A 16,101-nucleotide genomic window follows, 5' to 3' on the forward strand; every position below is an offset into this window, starting at 1 on the left:
CAAGCATTTTTCAGTAAAATAATATTTTCTCATGTTGCTTCTGATCTTTCCCCCAACTAACTTCAGACTGTGTCCCCTTGTTCTTGTGTTCACTTTCCTATTAAAAACACTTCCCTCCTGAACCTTATTTAACCCTTTAACATATTTAAATGTTTCAATCAGGTCCCCCCTTTTCCTTCTGTTCTCCAGACTATACAGATTGAGTTCATTAAGTCTTTCCTGATCAGTTTTATGCTGAAGACCTTCCACCATTTTTGTAGCCTGTCTTTGTACCCATTCATGTTTGTCAATATCTTTTTGCAGGTGAGGTCTCCAGAACCCAACACAGTATTCCAAAGGTGGTCTCACCAGCGCTCTATGCAGCGGGATCACAATCTCCCTCTTCCTGCTTATACCTCTAGTTATGCAGCCAAGCATTCTAGTTGCTTTCCCTATCACCTGACTGCACTGTTCACCCATTTTGGGACTGTCAGAAATTACTATCCCTAAATCCTTCTCTTCTGAAGTTTTTGCTAGCACAGAACTGCCGATACAATACTCAGATTGAGGATCCATTTCCCCCAAGTGCATTATCTTACATTTGGAAACATTAAACTTCAGTATAGATGGAAAATTCTGGGAGTTGAAGTCCACAAGTCTTAAAAGTTGCTGAGTTTGGGGACTCCTAAACAATGCAGTATACCAACATGTCATCATTGTAAGTATTCTGTTAAGGATACATGCAGGTTTTAAAAGAGAACATTATTATCCTAATTTGGATTTGTTTTAATAAATAGAAACTAAGAGACTGTGTGCTTTGGTCCTGCCTTAAGGCATGAAAACATATTATGGAGGGTGACTTTTACGCCAGTCATTTTCTCTCAACCCAACCCACCTAACAAGGTTGTTGTTAGGGATAAAAGAGGAGGAAAGAATGTTATGCATATTTGCCACCTCAAGTTATTTGTAAAAAATATTAAAGGAGAGACAAAAATATCAAAAAAGTAACAGATACTGTTTTTGTTTTTTTATAGTCAATATCCTCTTTGTCCTCAGCATTACATTGCCCTCCAGTGGCCATATTGCTGTCTTTATTGGATGTATTTTATCTTTTGATCCATATAGATGCATACTAGATGCAACAGGGAAAACATATATCATAGTGAAGTTTTTCCAAATATCAAAATTTCTGCAACTATTAATAAGGCCACTTTTTACACTCAGAAGTGTGTCAGAGGTAGCAAATGAGTTGTGAAAATGGGGCAAAGCTCACTTAACAAATTTCTCACTTAGCAACATAAATTTTGGGCTCAGTTGTGATCATAAGTTGAAAACTATCTGTAGAAGTAATTTGCTATAGAAACGGAAAATGGTAGTTGACCTTGACTTGCATTTAAAAAAAAATCTTCTCCATAGGGGTTTCTTGGAGTCTGGGTGCTTTAACTAAAGCCTACATTTATCATTGGGATTTCCAATAGAAAATTTTAATTAAATTTCAGTTCAATTAGATTAAATTTCAATTTCAAATAATCTCCAAATAGTACAGTTTTTGCACTGTTTTTGCAAATATCTGCTCTGTATGTCTTGAAAAAAACCTTCTGAAATAATAGAAGGGATGGTCTTTCAGGTAATTTAGAGACCTTATGAGCAAAATGATTATCCCCCCCTTTCTGAAAATGGGAGTATTTAAATGGAACTCTATTTGAAAATCTTCCTGTCAATTGAGTAAAAATGATAAGATACAATCTCTTGTATTTTAAAGTCACATTTTAGTCAGTCATGTTGCAAATACATGAAACATTTGCCACCTGTACTCTCAACATCATATTGCCACGAACATCAAATGTTTAAAAATAAAAGGCTAGGTGCAATTTATTTATTAAGCCTGGGAAATCATTCTTTGATGACAGAGCCTGAGATACAAATGTGATATTATACCAACGTTTTTTTCCATATAACTCTTCACAGTATCAACCTGATTCCAAATTTGATAATTAAGTACAAAATCTTATTACAAGTTTCATCTGGCAAAGCACACTGGCTCATCAATGGCCCAGAAATCTAATCAGCAAAAAATGATAAGAAACTCATTGGAAGGAAATAATTTGTGTCAATTTTTCTTTCTCATAAAACATTGTATATCGATATTTTTGAGCAGTTTTCCCAACCTGGACACATTTTAGATTGGACACTGTGCTTTTAATATTTTTCTGGATTCACCAGTTAGCCAAATCATTGCCAAGCAACTCATTTGATCTGCAAGTTGTGGAAACCAATTAAAGAGATTCTAATACACAATAATATTCTCAAACAGAAGGTGTACAGAAAGTATTTTACTACACTTGATGCCTTCCAGCTACCTTGGGCTTTGTATCTCATAGTATCTAGCCATCCCAACCAAGGACTAGAAATTCTAGGTCCCAGTGTTTGAGGTACACTTGAATATTGTAAAGGTACTCCACAAGTTAACAACCATTTATTTACCCAAAGATACTTTTTTCAAGCAATTGGATCTGCCCTATAGCCTGAAACTGTAATTCTGTCAAGTGTTCTCAAGTGTTATGTTTGTGGATGCCGGATCAGATGTCTCAGGTGGAGCTGACCACTGGAAGCACGTCAGGGCTTCTACAGATGGGCAACTGCAATAGCTATGAGCCCTGGTGGTGTAATGGTTAGAGTGCAATATTGCAAACTACTTCTGCTGATCTCCAGCTACCAGCAGTTTGGCAGATCGAATCTCAGTAGGCTCAAGGTTGACTCATCCTTCCATCCTTCCAAGGTCAGTAAAATGAGGACCCAGATTGCTGGCGTAAACATGTGAAATATTTACTCTCTGTAAAGCACTTAGAGAAGGCTGTAAAGCCTGATGCTGCGGCTTGCCTGACAATCAGGATGTCGTGAGTTCGATCCTAGGTAGAGGCAGATATAAAGCTCTCCTGCTTGGGCAGGGGGTTGGACTAGATGACCTGCAAGGTCCCTTCCCCAACTCTGTTCATCTGATATAAGTCTAAAATGCTATTGCTAAGAGCCTGCCCTGCTCCCCTCCTCCTAGCTCTCCCCCTTCCTGCCTGCCTCTCCCCCTCCTTTCCTCGCCCCTCGGTTGTAACCCGACCCGAGACTGCAGGCGCGCCAGCAAAAAACACCAGTTGTTGGCAGGCGAAGCCCCGCCATCCAGGCCCTGAAAAGCGGCCCTCTGTTACTCTGGGCCGCCCTCCGACCCCCGGAGAAGACGGCATGGCCCCCGGCTGGTGTTCCAGGACCTTCTTGCTGCTCCTTCTGATGCTCGCTAGGAGTCGAGAGACGCTCGCGGGTAAGGCTCGACTTCCGCCGGCGGGCGGGCAGGTGAGCGAGCGGGCGGCCACTGGAAGCGCAGTTCGGATACCTGAGGAAAGAAATGAGCGCTGGGCGCGCAATAAGCGTCCTCGAGGGTCTTTCTCTCCTCCGAGCTTCTTTTTAGGCCAGCCAGAGTTGGCGCCTGAGGCGCGGCTGTGAGTGACTGGATTGCGCGCCGCCACCTGTGTGCCGGCGGCGGTGTTTGGAGCGGGAAGGGGTGAAGGCAGGCCCGGGCGACGGCGGAGGCAGAAACGAAGCCCATCCGAGGGGGCCGCAGGGAGGGGGAAGGGATTCGTTCCTCAGCCAAACAATCTAAAAGCGGGGGAAGAAGGCAATCCTGCTGGTTCTTTTGGACCAGGGGTAGGCAAAGTTGGCCCTTTATTGATTGATTGATTTTGACCAATACACAATGAGGGTTTTAGTGGGTGTACACATAGTAAAATACATGATGAAGGTTATAGAGGATATATTCATAGTAAAATATATCTAAGAAAGAAGAGAAGAGAAGATATAGGAACAAGATATAACCCCCAACATTTCTCCCTTAGACTAGCCATGATTGACCTCTGCAGGTTCCTAAGAGGTCAGTAAGGGGCGTACATAAGTGCACTAGCCTGCCTTTCGTCCCCTGTCCAATTGTCTCTCCTTATCTCATATATCATATATCTTTTCCTTCATATATCTTCTCTTTATATATAATACTTCATGTCTATTCCCTTCAATATGTATTGTGTATTGGACAAAATAAATAAATAAATAAAAATAAATAAATATCAATGAACATATCAATGAAAGAATAGAAGAAGAGATATAGTAATAGAAGAAAGGTATAGGAGATATAGAAGAGCAATGGGACAGGGGACAGAAGGCACTCTAGTGCACTTGTACTCGCCCCTTACTGACTTTTTAGGAATCTGGATAGGTCAAGCGTGGATAATCTAAGGGTAAAGTGTTGGGGGTTTGGGGATGACACTATGGAGTCCGGTAATGAGTTCCACGCTTCGACAACTCGGTTACTAAGGTCATATTTTTTACAGTCAAGTTTGGAGCGGTTAATATTAAGTTTAAATCTGTTGTGTGCTCTTGTGTATTTGTGGTTGAAGCTGAAGTAGTCGCCTTTTATGACTTGTGGACTTCAACTCCCAGAATTCCTGAGCCAAACATGCCAGCTGAGTAATTCTGGGAGTTGAAGTCCACATGTCATGGAAGAGCCAACTTTACCTATCCCTGTTTTGGACAAATGTGTCAGTGTAACTCATTCAATGATAGTTTCCAGATGAGTGCACATCTGTGTAGGTTCTAGAACAGAGCAGAACAAAATAAGAGAGGGGCCTTGTAGTGTATATTGGAGGTAGTGACACTTCAAGAGCTGTAAATAGCTCTCAATGTTACTAAACATTAACTAAATTACTAAATGTTAACCGCTCTAAACTGGACTGCAAAAAATACGACTTCAGCAATGGAGTAATCAACGCTTGGAATGCTCTACCTGATTCTGTGGTTTCTACTCCTAACCCCAAAACCTTTAACCTTAGATTATCTACAATTGACCTCTCTCCCTTCCTAAGAGGTCTGTAAGGGATGTGCATAAGTGCACCATTGTGCCTACTGTCCCTGGCTTACTGTCCTATTGTCTTTTATCATCCATCCATCCATCCATCCATCCATCACAGAGACAATCACTCATCACCCACATTACCTTTTATCATTACTTTTTCTAATGTTATGTTTATACAAATTACCATCCTATAATTGTTTGATAAATATAAACAAACAAACAATGACATTTCATTTTAATGTATGCTGATTAGTGTACATTCAAAGTGATTAATATAATATAATGTAATGTAATATAATATAATAATATAATATAATATAATATAATATAATATAATATAATATAATAATATAATATAGTAATGTAATGTAATATAATATAATATAATATAATATAATATAATATAATATAATATAATATAATATAATATAATATCACCTTGAAGGTCTTCTAGTCCAACCCCCTGTTCAGGCAGGAAGCCCAGTAGTGGGGCACACGGCTAGTGAAAGTTGCGCTGCGCGTGCAGCCTCTATTTTCCTGCGTGTGCATCCCAATGTGTTTTTGCTTCTGCGCATGTGCAGGAAGCAAAATCTTGCTTGGGGATGCGGAAGAAAGAGAGATTACGATGATTTTTTTCTTCCATGTATGCGCGAAAGCAAAACATTTGCCGAAATCTCACACATGCATGTGTCCCCTTGTGAAATTTTGCTTCCTGCACATGCGCAGAAGCAAAAGCACACTGGAACACATTCGGGTGCACATAGGAGAAGTAAAGCTGCGTATACAGCGCACTGATAGCAGCAGTAATGGGAATCCACCCTTGGCCTATACCATTTCAGACCAATGGTTGTCCAATATCTTCTTAACTTCCAAGATTGCAGCATTCACCACTTCTGGAGGCAAATTGTTCCACAGATTAATTGTTCTAACTACTGTTCTTAGTTCTAGGTTGCTTCTGTCTTTGAGTAGCTTCTGTCCATTGCTTCTTGTTCCGCTCTTAGGTGCTTTGGAGAATAGGTCGACGACACCCTCTTCTGTGGCAGCTCCTTAGATATTGGAACACTGCTATCATATCACCCCTAGCCCTTCCCCCCCCCCATTAAATTAGACATGCTCAATTCCATCAACCGTTCTTTACTTCCATGTAGTGCTGAGCATGCATTCCTGAGCATTGAATCGAGCACTAGACAGCATTTTGCACTGCCCAATTAACCTGAAAATAACTCCTTTTTACTGTAGCGAGCTATGCTGAATTCTTAGCTTATGGCTTGTGGGAATCCAAGAAAATTGGACTGAGCAAGCCAGAGCAAGTTAACTGTGGGCAAATATGTGCTGTGAAACAGCCTCTTGAACCTAACTCACTGTTTGGAGATCAGAATGACAGCACCCACACAACATACTGAACAAAACCAGACAAACATTGTGGTTTAGGTCAGCCTAGCTACATACGCCATCTTCCAGTAACCACAAACCTTGGTCTTAAATGCTTCAATGGCTTCAATTAGCATGACCAGTTGAGAGGAATGGTGGCAATTATGCTGTGTTCTCAGTTGCACAGTGTTTCCCCATCTTGGCAATTCAAGATATGTGACATTTAAGATTGTTGATGCCTCAGTCACCTCTTTGGATTCTTACAAAATGCCGTAAATAAGGCTGTTCTTGAAGACCATTTGAATAGAACAGAACAATACAGAACAATACAGAACAGAACAGAATAGAATTCTTTATTGGCCAAGTGTGATTGGATACATAAGGAATTTGTCTTGGTGCATATGCTCTCAGTGTGCATAAAATATATATTTCTCAAGAATCATGAGGTACAACACTTAATGATTGTCACAGGGGTCAAATAAGCAATGAGGAAATAATATTAATAAAAATCTTAAGGATACAAGCAACAAGTTACAGTCATACAGTGATAAGTGGGAGGAAAGGGGTGATAGGAATGATGAGAAAAAAACTAGTAGTAATAGTAGTGCAGACTTAATAAATAGTTTGACAGTGTTGAGGGAATTATTTGTTTAGCAGAGTGATGGCGTTCAGGAAAAAAATGTTCTTTTGTCTAGTTGTCTGGGTGAAATTGATTGGTCCAGAATGACACAGTGCATACAATGTTGGATGATCCTGGTTTTCCCCATGTTACACCTCTGTTGCATGAATTACAGTGGCTCCCAGATTCCTTTCAGGTGCAATTCAATGTGTTGGTTATTACCTTTAAAACCTTATATGGGATACGTCCAGGTTAACTGCAGGACCATCTCACCCTGAATGTATCTGAGGGACCTCACTCATGTTCCATTTACAGGAGAGGCTAAAAGAGCATTAAAAACAGAGCTCAACAGGGCAGCACTAGATGACACTTTATAAAAGGTGTAATTTTTTTGACCTCACCCAACTGTCACATGAATCTAGGAAAAGGCATAGGTCTTTTGAAGGCCAAAGAGAATGCCAGTGCTGGCTTCAAAACAGATTTCTCTCCTTTGAGATCCAAATAATTGCATGACTGTAGGGGGGAAGTACAATGAGTGGCATTAATGCCAACTAGGTTTAGCTATACAGTATTTTCTTTTCCGGTAACATTAATTCTTTGGCTTCTATTTCTTATTTTCCTATTTTGTGCTGCTCATAACAACCACACTGTTGGTTAATGTTTCCAGGATGATCTGTTCCTAATCTGGTCTTTTAGATCTTTCAAAGTTTGCACCCATGGCTGCTTTGGTTGAGTCCATCTGGCTTGGTGCTGGTAGTCTTATTCTTCTCTATCCTTTAATATTTCTCAGCATGAGAGCATTCTCTAGGGAGCTATGACTTTGCATAATGTGACCAAAGTAGAATAATTTGAGCTGGGTCATTTATGCCTCCTGTGAGAATTCTGGGTTGATTTGTTTGATGATCAAAATATTATTTACCTGCAAAAAGAATAATTGGAATGATATGTTGATTTGGGGGCTGGGGAGTTGTTGCTAGATCTGTATAAAAGTTTGTTAGTTATTTACTGTGTGTGGACTGGTTTATAGGCCACTTGAGTTTTTCATTCAGGGAGAATTACATTGTAAGGACAGATTTCTGAGTTACAATCTAAACTGTTTTAAATATTAAAGGCATGACTCTAAACTATTGGCCTGCAGAGGATAGAAAATTTATTGCCAGTTTTAAAGATGAACTGCAGAATTTATATTAGTGTTTATGTTTTGCATGTGTGTTTTTAAATCCTATTTCATCAGAAGATACCACAATCATGGAAATCAATAATTGGTTTTTTTCCACTTAACTCTGATAGGATTTGGACTATTCTCCTTGTGCCTGATTTTTGACTACAGACCTTAATATGCTGAAAATGTTTTCACAGTATATCTGTTGACAGCCTCTTCTCCCTCCCACCCCTAAACACATTCCAGATCTGCTTCTTAAAAATTCCTTAGTTCAAACAGAAGCAAAGCACTATGGAATTGCATGTAGGAGCCAGTTTTGGGAAATGTGATCAACATGGCCTACTTTACATTGGCCAGTTTAAGATGGTTGGACTTCAACCCCAAGAATTTCCTATCTAATAAGCTGGCTGAGGAATTCTAGGAGTTGAAGTCCACCTATCTTAAAGTTACTAAGATTAAGAAACCATGGGCTTTATAGTGAATGGCTAAAAGAGCTGGGATGGTGCAGTGGTTAGAGTGCAGCAATGCAGGCTTCTTCAGCTAGCTGTAGTTCAGCAGTTCAAATCTCACCACCGGCTCAAGGTTGACTCAAACTTCCATCCTTCTGAGGTGGGTAAAATGAGGACCCAGATTGTTGGGGGCAATATGCTGATTGTGTAAACAGCTTAGAGAGGGCTGTAAAAGCACTGAGAAGTGGTATATAAGTCTAAATGCTATTACTATTGCTAAAAGACCTCTATTTGATTAGGCCTGTATCCATCTTTATCCAGTACAGTATTTTCTTTCTTATCAGTTCCAACCAGTAGCCTCCAGTGCACTTAGAAAAAAAGGAAGGCAGTCCCTCTAAGTGGCATTTAGAGGTATGCTGCCCTTAACTCGGCAGTAGCATTGCAGTTAGAAGTGAGTTTCTTTTACCTTTGCTACCAGTTTGGGAATTGGAGCTTGCTTCTGCTCATGTGCAGAGCAAATTTGATGACCTCCGGGCGGGTGGTCAGAGCCTCCTTCCGCTACCAGTTTGCCTGAACTGGTGCAAACTGGTAACAACCCATCACTGATTGTAGCTTAACATTAATAGCCCTTGAGAGATCTGCTGTCCATGAATTTCTCCTCTTCTTTAAAACATTCCAACTTAGAATTTAGTGACCATCACACATCTTGAAATGAATGGCACAGGGTATTTAGGTCTGAAGAATGCATTTATAAAATCCTTACACTCTGTTTCAGTGGATGATCTGTAGTTTTCGTAGGTAGAAAGAGGAAAAAAATTTCTCTTGGTCTACTTTTTCTGGTTCATGTATACAGTAGTCCTCCAATTATGACCACAATAGAGCCCACAGTTTCTGTTGCTAAGCAAAGCAGTTAAGTGAGTTTTGATCAGTTTTTATGACCTTTCCTTCCATGGTTTGTTAAGCAAATCACTGCAGTTGTTAGGTGAATCACATCATCGTTAAGTGAAGCCAGCTTCTCCCATTGACTTTGCTGTTAGAAGCCAGCTGGAAAAGTTGAAAATGACCCCAGAACATTGCAAAATTCATGTTGGTTGCCAGGTATCTGGATTTTTGATCAGTTCACTGTGAGGTTGCTGCAATTATTATTATTATTTTATTATTTATTGGATTTGTATGCCGCCCCTCTCCACAGACTCGGGGCGGCTAACAACAATGATAAAAAACAACATGTAACCATCCAATTTAATAAAACAACTAAATACCCTTATTATAAAAACCAAACATACACACAAACATACCATACATAACTTGTAATGGCCTAGGGGGAAGGAATATCCTAACTCCCCCATGCCTGGCGACAAAGGTGGGTCTTGAGTAATTTGCGAAAGACAAGGAGGGCGGGGGCCATTCTAATCTCTGGGGGGAGTTGATTCCAGAGGGCCGGGACCACCACAGAGAAGGCTCTTCCCCTGGGGCCCGCCAAATGACATTGTTTGGTCGACGGGACCCGGAGAAAGCCAACTCTGTGGGACCTTATCGGCCTCTGGGATTCATGCGGTAGAAGGCGATTCCGGATGTATTCTGGCCCAATGCCATGTAGAGCTTTAAAGGTCATTACCAACACTTTGAAATGTGACCAGAAACCGACCGGCAGCCAATGCAGGCTGCGGAGTGTTGCAGAAACGTGGGCGAATCTAGGAAGCCCCACGATGGCTCTCGCAGCCGCATTCTGCATGATCTGAAGTTTCCGAACACTTTTCAAAGGTAGCCCCATGTAGAGAACATTGCAGTAATCGAACCTCGAGGTGATGAGGGCATGAGTGACTGTGAGCAATGACTCCCTGTCCAAATAGGGCCGCAACTGGTGCACCAGGCGAACCTGGGCAAACGCCCTCCTCGCCACAGCCGAAAGATGATGTCAATGGTTTTAAGTGTGATAAGTCATTTTTTTCATTGTCATTTTTGTTTCATATGCCTGCTAAACAGATGGTTATACATCTCAGTCATGCTTTCGTTCCATCAATTTTTCCCAAGCCAAAATGCTATATTCTTTTTTCATAGAGAAGGTATTGAAGATCATTTTGGTTGCTCCTTGTTGCACTTTCCTTTGCTCTGTAATAATCTTCTCAACAGAAATGTGAATAGTAATCCAGATGTGAATATGACCATTTATTTGTAAGGATCTTGCAATGATGGTGTTTTCAGTTTCATTCCCTATTGATCCCTAACGTAGAGACCTCCTCATTTTCACAGCTAGCTCACATTTACATTTCCTTCACCAAGCTATCTTCTGTGAGCCATTGGTTTTTTTCTAGTCTGTTATGAACATCTCCATGTTAGGATGCTTGAATTTACATGTCTATCGAACCAATATGTGGTTTTTCAAAACAAGCTTTACAACTTGGTGTGTTTATGGACCTAACTGATTGTGGCCAGCCACAGTGACACACATTGTGGTTTTGATGATCAAGAACTGCAGTTAGCAGCTTTGGAGAAGCTAAAAGCTGCAGTGATAGTAAAAAAATAAAAAAATAAGCAAGGCATATGTCACACAAATGGCTAGGGCTGGACTTTTAACTATTCTCCCTTTAAAAAAAAAACAATTGTGGGTTTTCTTTGTCATCAAAATCCTGGAAAACTATCAGGGTTTAGTGACCACAGAAAGGCATTTGGAAGCTACAAGTGGTCTCATATATGTAAGCTGTCATTCTATAGCTTGGTGAGACTTCAATCACTTCGTCTGATTATTTCCCAAGCACTGGCAAGCATTTGAATTCTGCAAATCTTTATCTGTATTCTTTTTTCATTTTTAGCATTATTGACAGCTTTTGTAATAGAGCATCAGAGAACTTCTATATTTAGAAGGGTTTAAGAGTCCGATTCAGAAAAGTTCACTTAGTACAAAAAGGGTTCTTAGCAATAGAATAGAATAGAACAGAACAGAACAGAATAGAATAGAATAGAATTTTATTGGCCAAATGTGATTGGACGCACAAGGAATTTGTCTTGGTGCACATGTTCTCAGTGTACATAAAAGAAAAGAGAAATTTGTCAAAAATCATAAGGTACAACACTTAATGATAGTCTGGGTACATATAAGCAATCAAATCATATTAGGAACCAGTCACTATAAATTGTAAGGATACAAGCCACAAAGTTACAGTCATACAGTCATTTGTGGGAGGAAATAGGTAATGGGAATGATGAGAAGATTAACACTAGTGCAGACTTAGGAAATAGTTTGACAGTTGTGAGGCAATTATTTGTTTAGCAGAGTGATGGCATTTGGGAAAAAACTATCCTTGTATCTAGTTGTCTTGGTGTGCAGTGCTCTACAGGATTGTTTTGAGGGTAGGAGTTGCAGTAGTTTGTGTCCAGGATGTGAGGGGTCAGTAAATATTTTCACAGCCCTCTTTTTGACTCATGCAGTATACAGGTCCTCAATGGAAGGCAGGTAGGTAGCAATTGGTTTTTCTGCAGTTCTGATTATCCTCTGAAGTCTGTCGGTCTTGTTGGGTTGCCGAACAGAACCAGACAGTTATAGAGATGCAGATGACGGACTCAATAATTCCTCTGTAGAACTGTATCAGCAGCTCCTTGGGCAGTTTGAGCTTTCTGAGTTGGTACAATGTCTTCTGGGCAAATGTCTTCTGGGTAAGAGTTGGAATTTTGTGAAAATGGCATCATAAAATATTTGACATTCAGAACCGATAAAAACAAACACAATTGGGCAATGGCAGTATAAAGATTATGAAAAGTTTAGCTTATGACCTCTACTTTACATGTATAGACAGATATCCTTTACAAATCTCATAACAAGATCAATACTTTTTTTCCTCTTTCTTTATTAACATATTTCTGTTCTCACTTCAAAAATCCTTCCTAAATCTTGTTTTGGTACATTTCTCTTTCCTTTTCGAAGTAAAGCATCATCATAAATAAGTCTTCAGATATATACTTCACCAGAAGAGCCCTTCACTCCTCCACTCAAAACAGAATGCTCTACGAAAGCAGACTATCAATCCTAGGTCTAGAAAGCTTAGAACTAAAACACGATCTAAGTATTGCCCACAAAATCATATGCTGCAACGTCCTGCTGTTAATGACTACTTCAGCTTCAACCGCAACAACACAAGAGCACGCAACAAATTCAAACTTAATATTAATCGCTCCAAGCTTGACTGTAAAAAATATGACTTTAGCAATCGAGTTGTCGAAGCGTGGAACTCATTACCAGACTCAGTAGTGTCAACCCCTAACCCCCAACATTTCTCCCTTAGACTATCCATGACTAACCTCTCCAGGTTCCTAAGAGATCAGTAAGGGGCATACATAAGTGCACTAGTGTGCCTTTCATCCCTTGTCCAATTGTCTCTCCTTATCTCATATCTCATATATCTTTTCTCCCTTTCATATATCTTCTCCTCTATTTTTATAACTTTTCTTTATATATAATACTTCATGTCTGTTCTCTTCAATATGTATTGTGTATTGGACAAAATAAATAAATAAATACAAATAAAAAAATATAATGCCATTATCAACATTATCAACATTGTCACCACCACCCGAACTCTGCAACTTCTTGGTTGATCTTTTCCACAGACTCGCAGAATCTGGAAGCTCAAGTTCAGAAAAAAAGTTGAGAATTATTTTATTTCAGAATGAAATAAAAAAAATAATTTTTTTAAAAAAATCTTTGTTGAACTATATGAATACAAATATTTTCACCAGGCTATTAAGGAGCCTAAAGAGGAAAATTATATTTTAGTATTGTATTAAAGTGACCCAGTTGGCAGCAGCTACCAACACCCCCCCCCCAAAGTCCTAAGCAGGGTTGAATTTGGATGGAAATTAAGTGGGATGGGGGTGGGATAAACAGGCAAGTCAGAATAGCATCCCAAGCAAGACACTTCAACATTACCAAGAAAGCTACTTGGATATCTCCAAAAAATCACAAGGATTTGAACTTCATTTGTGTATTTGTCTTTATCCCCTAAGCTTTAGAGTGATCCCCACCCCCACATTAAAAAATGTACTGCAGTGTCTCCACATCAGTTCTTTTGGTGCAGCAATCTCACCGTATGTTGTGGATTTCCTGCAACAAAAACTGGTGCACCAGTTGCGGCCCTATTTGGACCAGGACTCACTGCTCACAGTCACTCGTGCCCTCATCACCTCGAGGTTCGACTACTGTAATGCTCTCTACATGGGGCTACCTTTGAAGAGTGTTTGGAAACTTCAGATTGTGCAGAATGCAGGTGTGAGAGCAATCATGGGCTTCCCTAAGTATGCCCATGTTACACCAACACTCCGCAGTCTGCATTGGTTGCCGATCCGTTTCCGGTCACAATTCAAAGTGTTGGTTATGACCTATAAAGCCCTTCATGGCATCGGACCAGAATATCTCCGGGACCTCCTTCTGCCGCACGAATCCCAGTGACCGATTAGTTTCCACAGAGTGGGCCTTTTCCGGGTCCTGTCAACTAAACAATGCCGTTTGGCGGGACCCAGGGGAAGAGACTTCTCTGTGGTGGCCCCGACCCTCTGGAACCAGCTTCCCCCAGAGATTAGAACTGCCCCCATCCTCCTCGCCTTTCGTAAACTTCTTAAAACCCACCTCTGCCGTCAGGCATGGGGGAATTGAAACATCTCCCTCGGGCCTATACAGTTTATGTATGGTATGTTTGCGTGTATGTTTGCTTTTAAATAATGGGGTTTTTAGTGTTTCTCTTAAATTATTAGATTTGTTATATATTGTTTATTATTGCTGTGAGCCGCCCCAAGTCTACGGAGAGGGGCAGCATACAAACAAACAAACAAACAAACAAACAAACAAACAAAGACAGCCCTCATTACTTGAACAAAAATACTTGATGATATATGTTCCTAGAAAAAAAACCCTCTACTATAACGTTTCATTTTTTACTTATAATGGCCATTGCGATATCTGATAAAACAAATAAAAGGAGAGTGAGAACGGCCCTCTCTTACCCCTTAGTATACCAATGGATGGTCTTAAAATCATAATTATTAGGTCTCATGGCTAGTATCATTGTAACCTGTTTAGCTCAGTTTATATGTTTGCCTCCTCATGAATAGGACCTAAAGTTGGGATGTGGGCACACATTACAAGTGATAAATTGAGCTGCTTGAAAACATTGTTATGAGTTTAAGTATGAAATGTTCTGGGGAAATATTTATTTGATTCGAACACCGCCTGATTCCTATTGACTCTGGGCAACTCACAGAATAAAAAAACAAACAATGTACAATCCTGATAAAGAACAATGGAGCAAGATGGCGAATCCAGCCAACAGCAACATACATAATGCTCCAACCACTCCAGCCTAAAGCCTGGGAAAACAGCCAGGTCTTTGAGGTTTCTGGAATGCTATCGGCCAGATCGCAGGAGGAACCTCATTCCAGAGGGCAGGCACTTTGACAGAGAAGCCGTGCTTATGGGGGCTATGCAGGATTTATAGATCATAATTAGCATTTTGAACCACACCCAGAAGCAAAGGGGCAACCCAGCTTACAAAACAGGTGTTGCGTAAGCATATTGAGGAATACTGTGTTCACAGCTCAATTCTGGATCAGTTGAAGCTTCTGGGTGGCCTTCAAGGGCAGCTCCACTCATACTGTGTTGTAGTAGTTGAATCACAAGATGGTTATGGCATATTTATTTACTTACTTACTTACTTACTTACTTACTTACTTACTTACTTACTTACTTACTTACTTACTTATTAGATTTGTATGCCGCCCCTCTCCATAGACTCGAAGCGGCTAACAACAATAATAAGACAATATAAACAAATCTAATATTTAAGTTTAAGTTAAATTAAAAAACCCTAATTTAAGAAACCAATCATACATACAGACATACCAAGCATAAATTTTATAAGCCTAGGGGGAAGGGAATATCTCAATTCCCCCATGCCTGACGACAGAGGTGGGTTTTAAGGAGCTTACGAAAGGCGAAGAGGGTGGGGGCAACTCTGATCTCTGGGGGGAGTTGGTTCCAGAGGGTTGGGGCCGCCACAGAGAAGGCTCTTCCCCTGGGTCCTGCCAGATGGCATTGTTTAGTCGACAGGACCCGGAGAAGGCCAACTCTGTGGGACCTAACTGGTCGCTGGCAATTGTGCGGCAGAAGGCGGTCCCGGAGATATAACTGTTGGTCTGAAGGATATCCTGATCTAGGAAATGTAACTGGTGCACCAGATGAAGCTATGCAAAGGCTTTCCTGACCACAACTGCTTCCTACTCAAGAACAAGAATTGTGAATCCAGGAAGAGTCCAGATTGTTTACCATTCTTCAGTGGGGATGTGCATCCAAGGTTAAAGATTAATATCTAAATGGTCTCAGTAGGTTTGAGGCAGAGATAGTTTCTCCCCATCCAAACTCATAAATCCTGCATCCGCTAGGAACTCTCTACAGCCTCATGAGGCCATCCTGGAGGTCATACTGATGCTACCGCACCCCAAATTGCTAGTCCTCAACCAGAATATTTGGGTAGATGTTGAATAAAGGGGGAGATAGAGTTGACCCCTTTGGCATCCCACAAAAGAGGTGTGACATCCCTCCCATCAACCAATACTGACTGAAAGTGGTCCTTCAGAAAGGAAG

General features: G+C 40.5%; 1 protein-coding gene across 1 annotated transcript in view; it reads left to right on the forward strand.

Annotated features, from left to right (window-relative positions):
* The first annotated feature begins 3,111 nt into the window (after positions 1–3,111).
* LOC139159031 (chondroitin sulfate proteoglycan 4-like) overlaps positions 3,112–16,101 on the forward strand; it is a 50,184-nt gene continuing 37,194 nt past the window's right edge. Inside the window, exon 1 of the mRNA XM_070736380.1 lies at positions 3,112–3,289. Coding sequence (XP_070592481.1) covers positions 3,214–3,289 — 76 coding nt within the window. The 5' untranslated portion in view covers positions 3,112–3,213. The remainder of the gene's footprint in view (positions 3,290–16,101) is intronic.

Source organism: Erythrolamprus reginae, chromosome 2 (assembly GCF_031021105.1).
Source record: "Erythrolamprus reginae isolate rEryReg1 chromosome 2, rEryReg1.hap1, whole genome shotgun sequence".
In the NCBI taxonomy this organism is placed as follows: domain Eukaryota; kingdom Metazoa; phylum Chordata; class Lepidosauria; order Squamata; family Dipsadidae; genus Erythrolamprus; species Erythrolamprus reginae.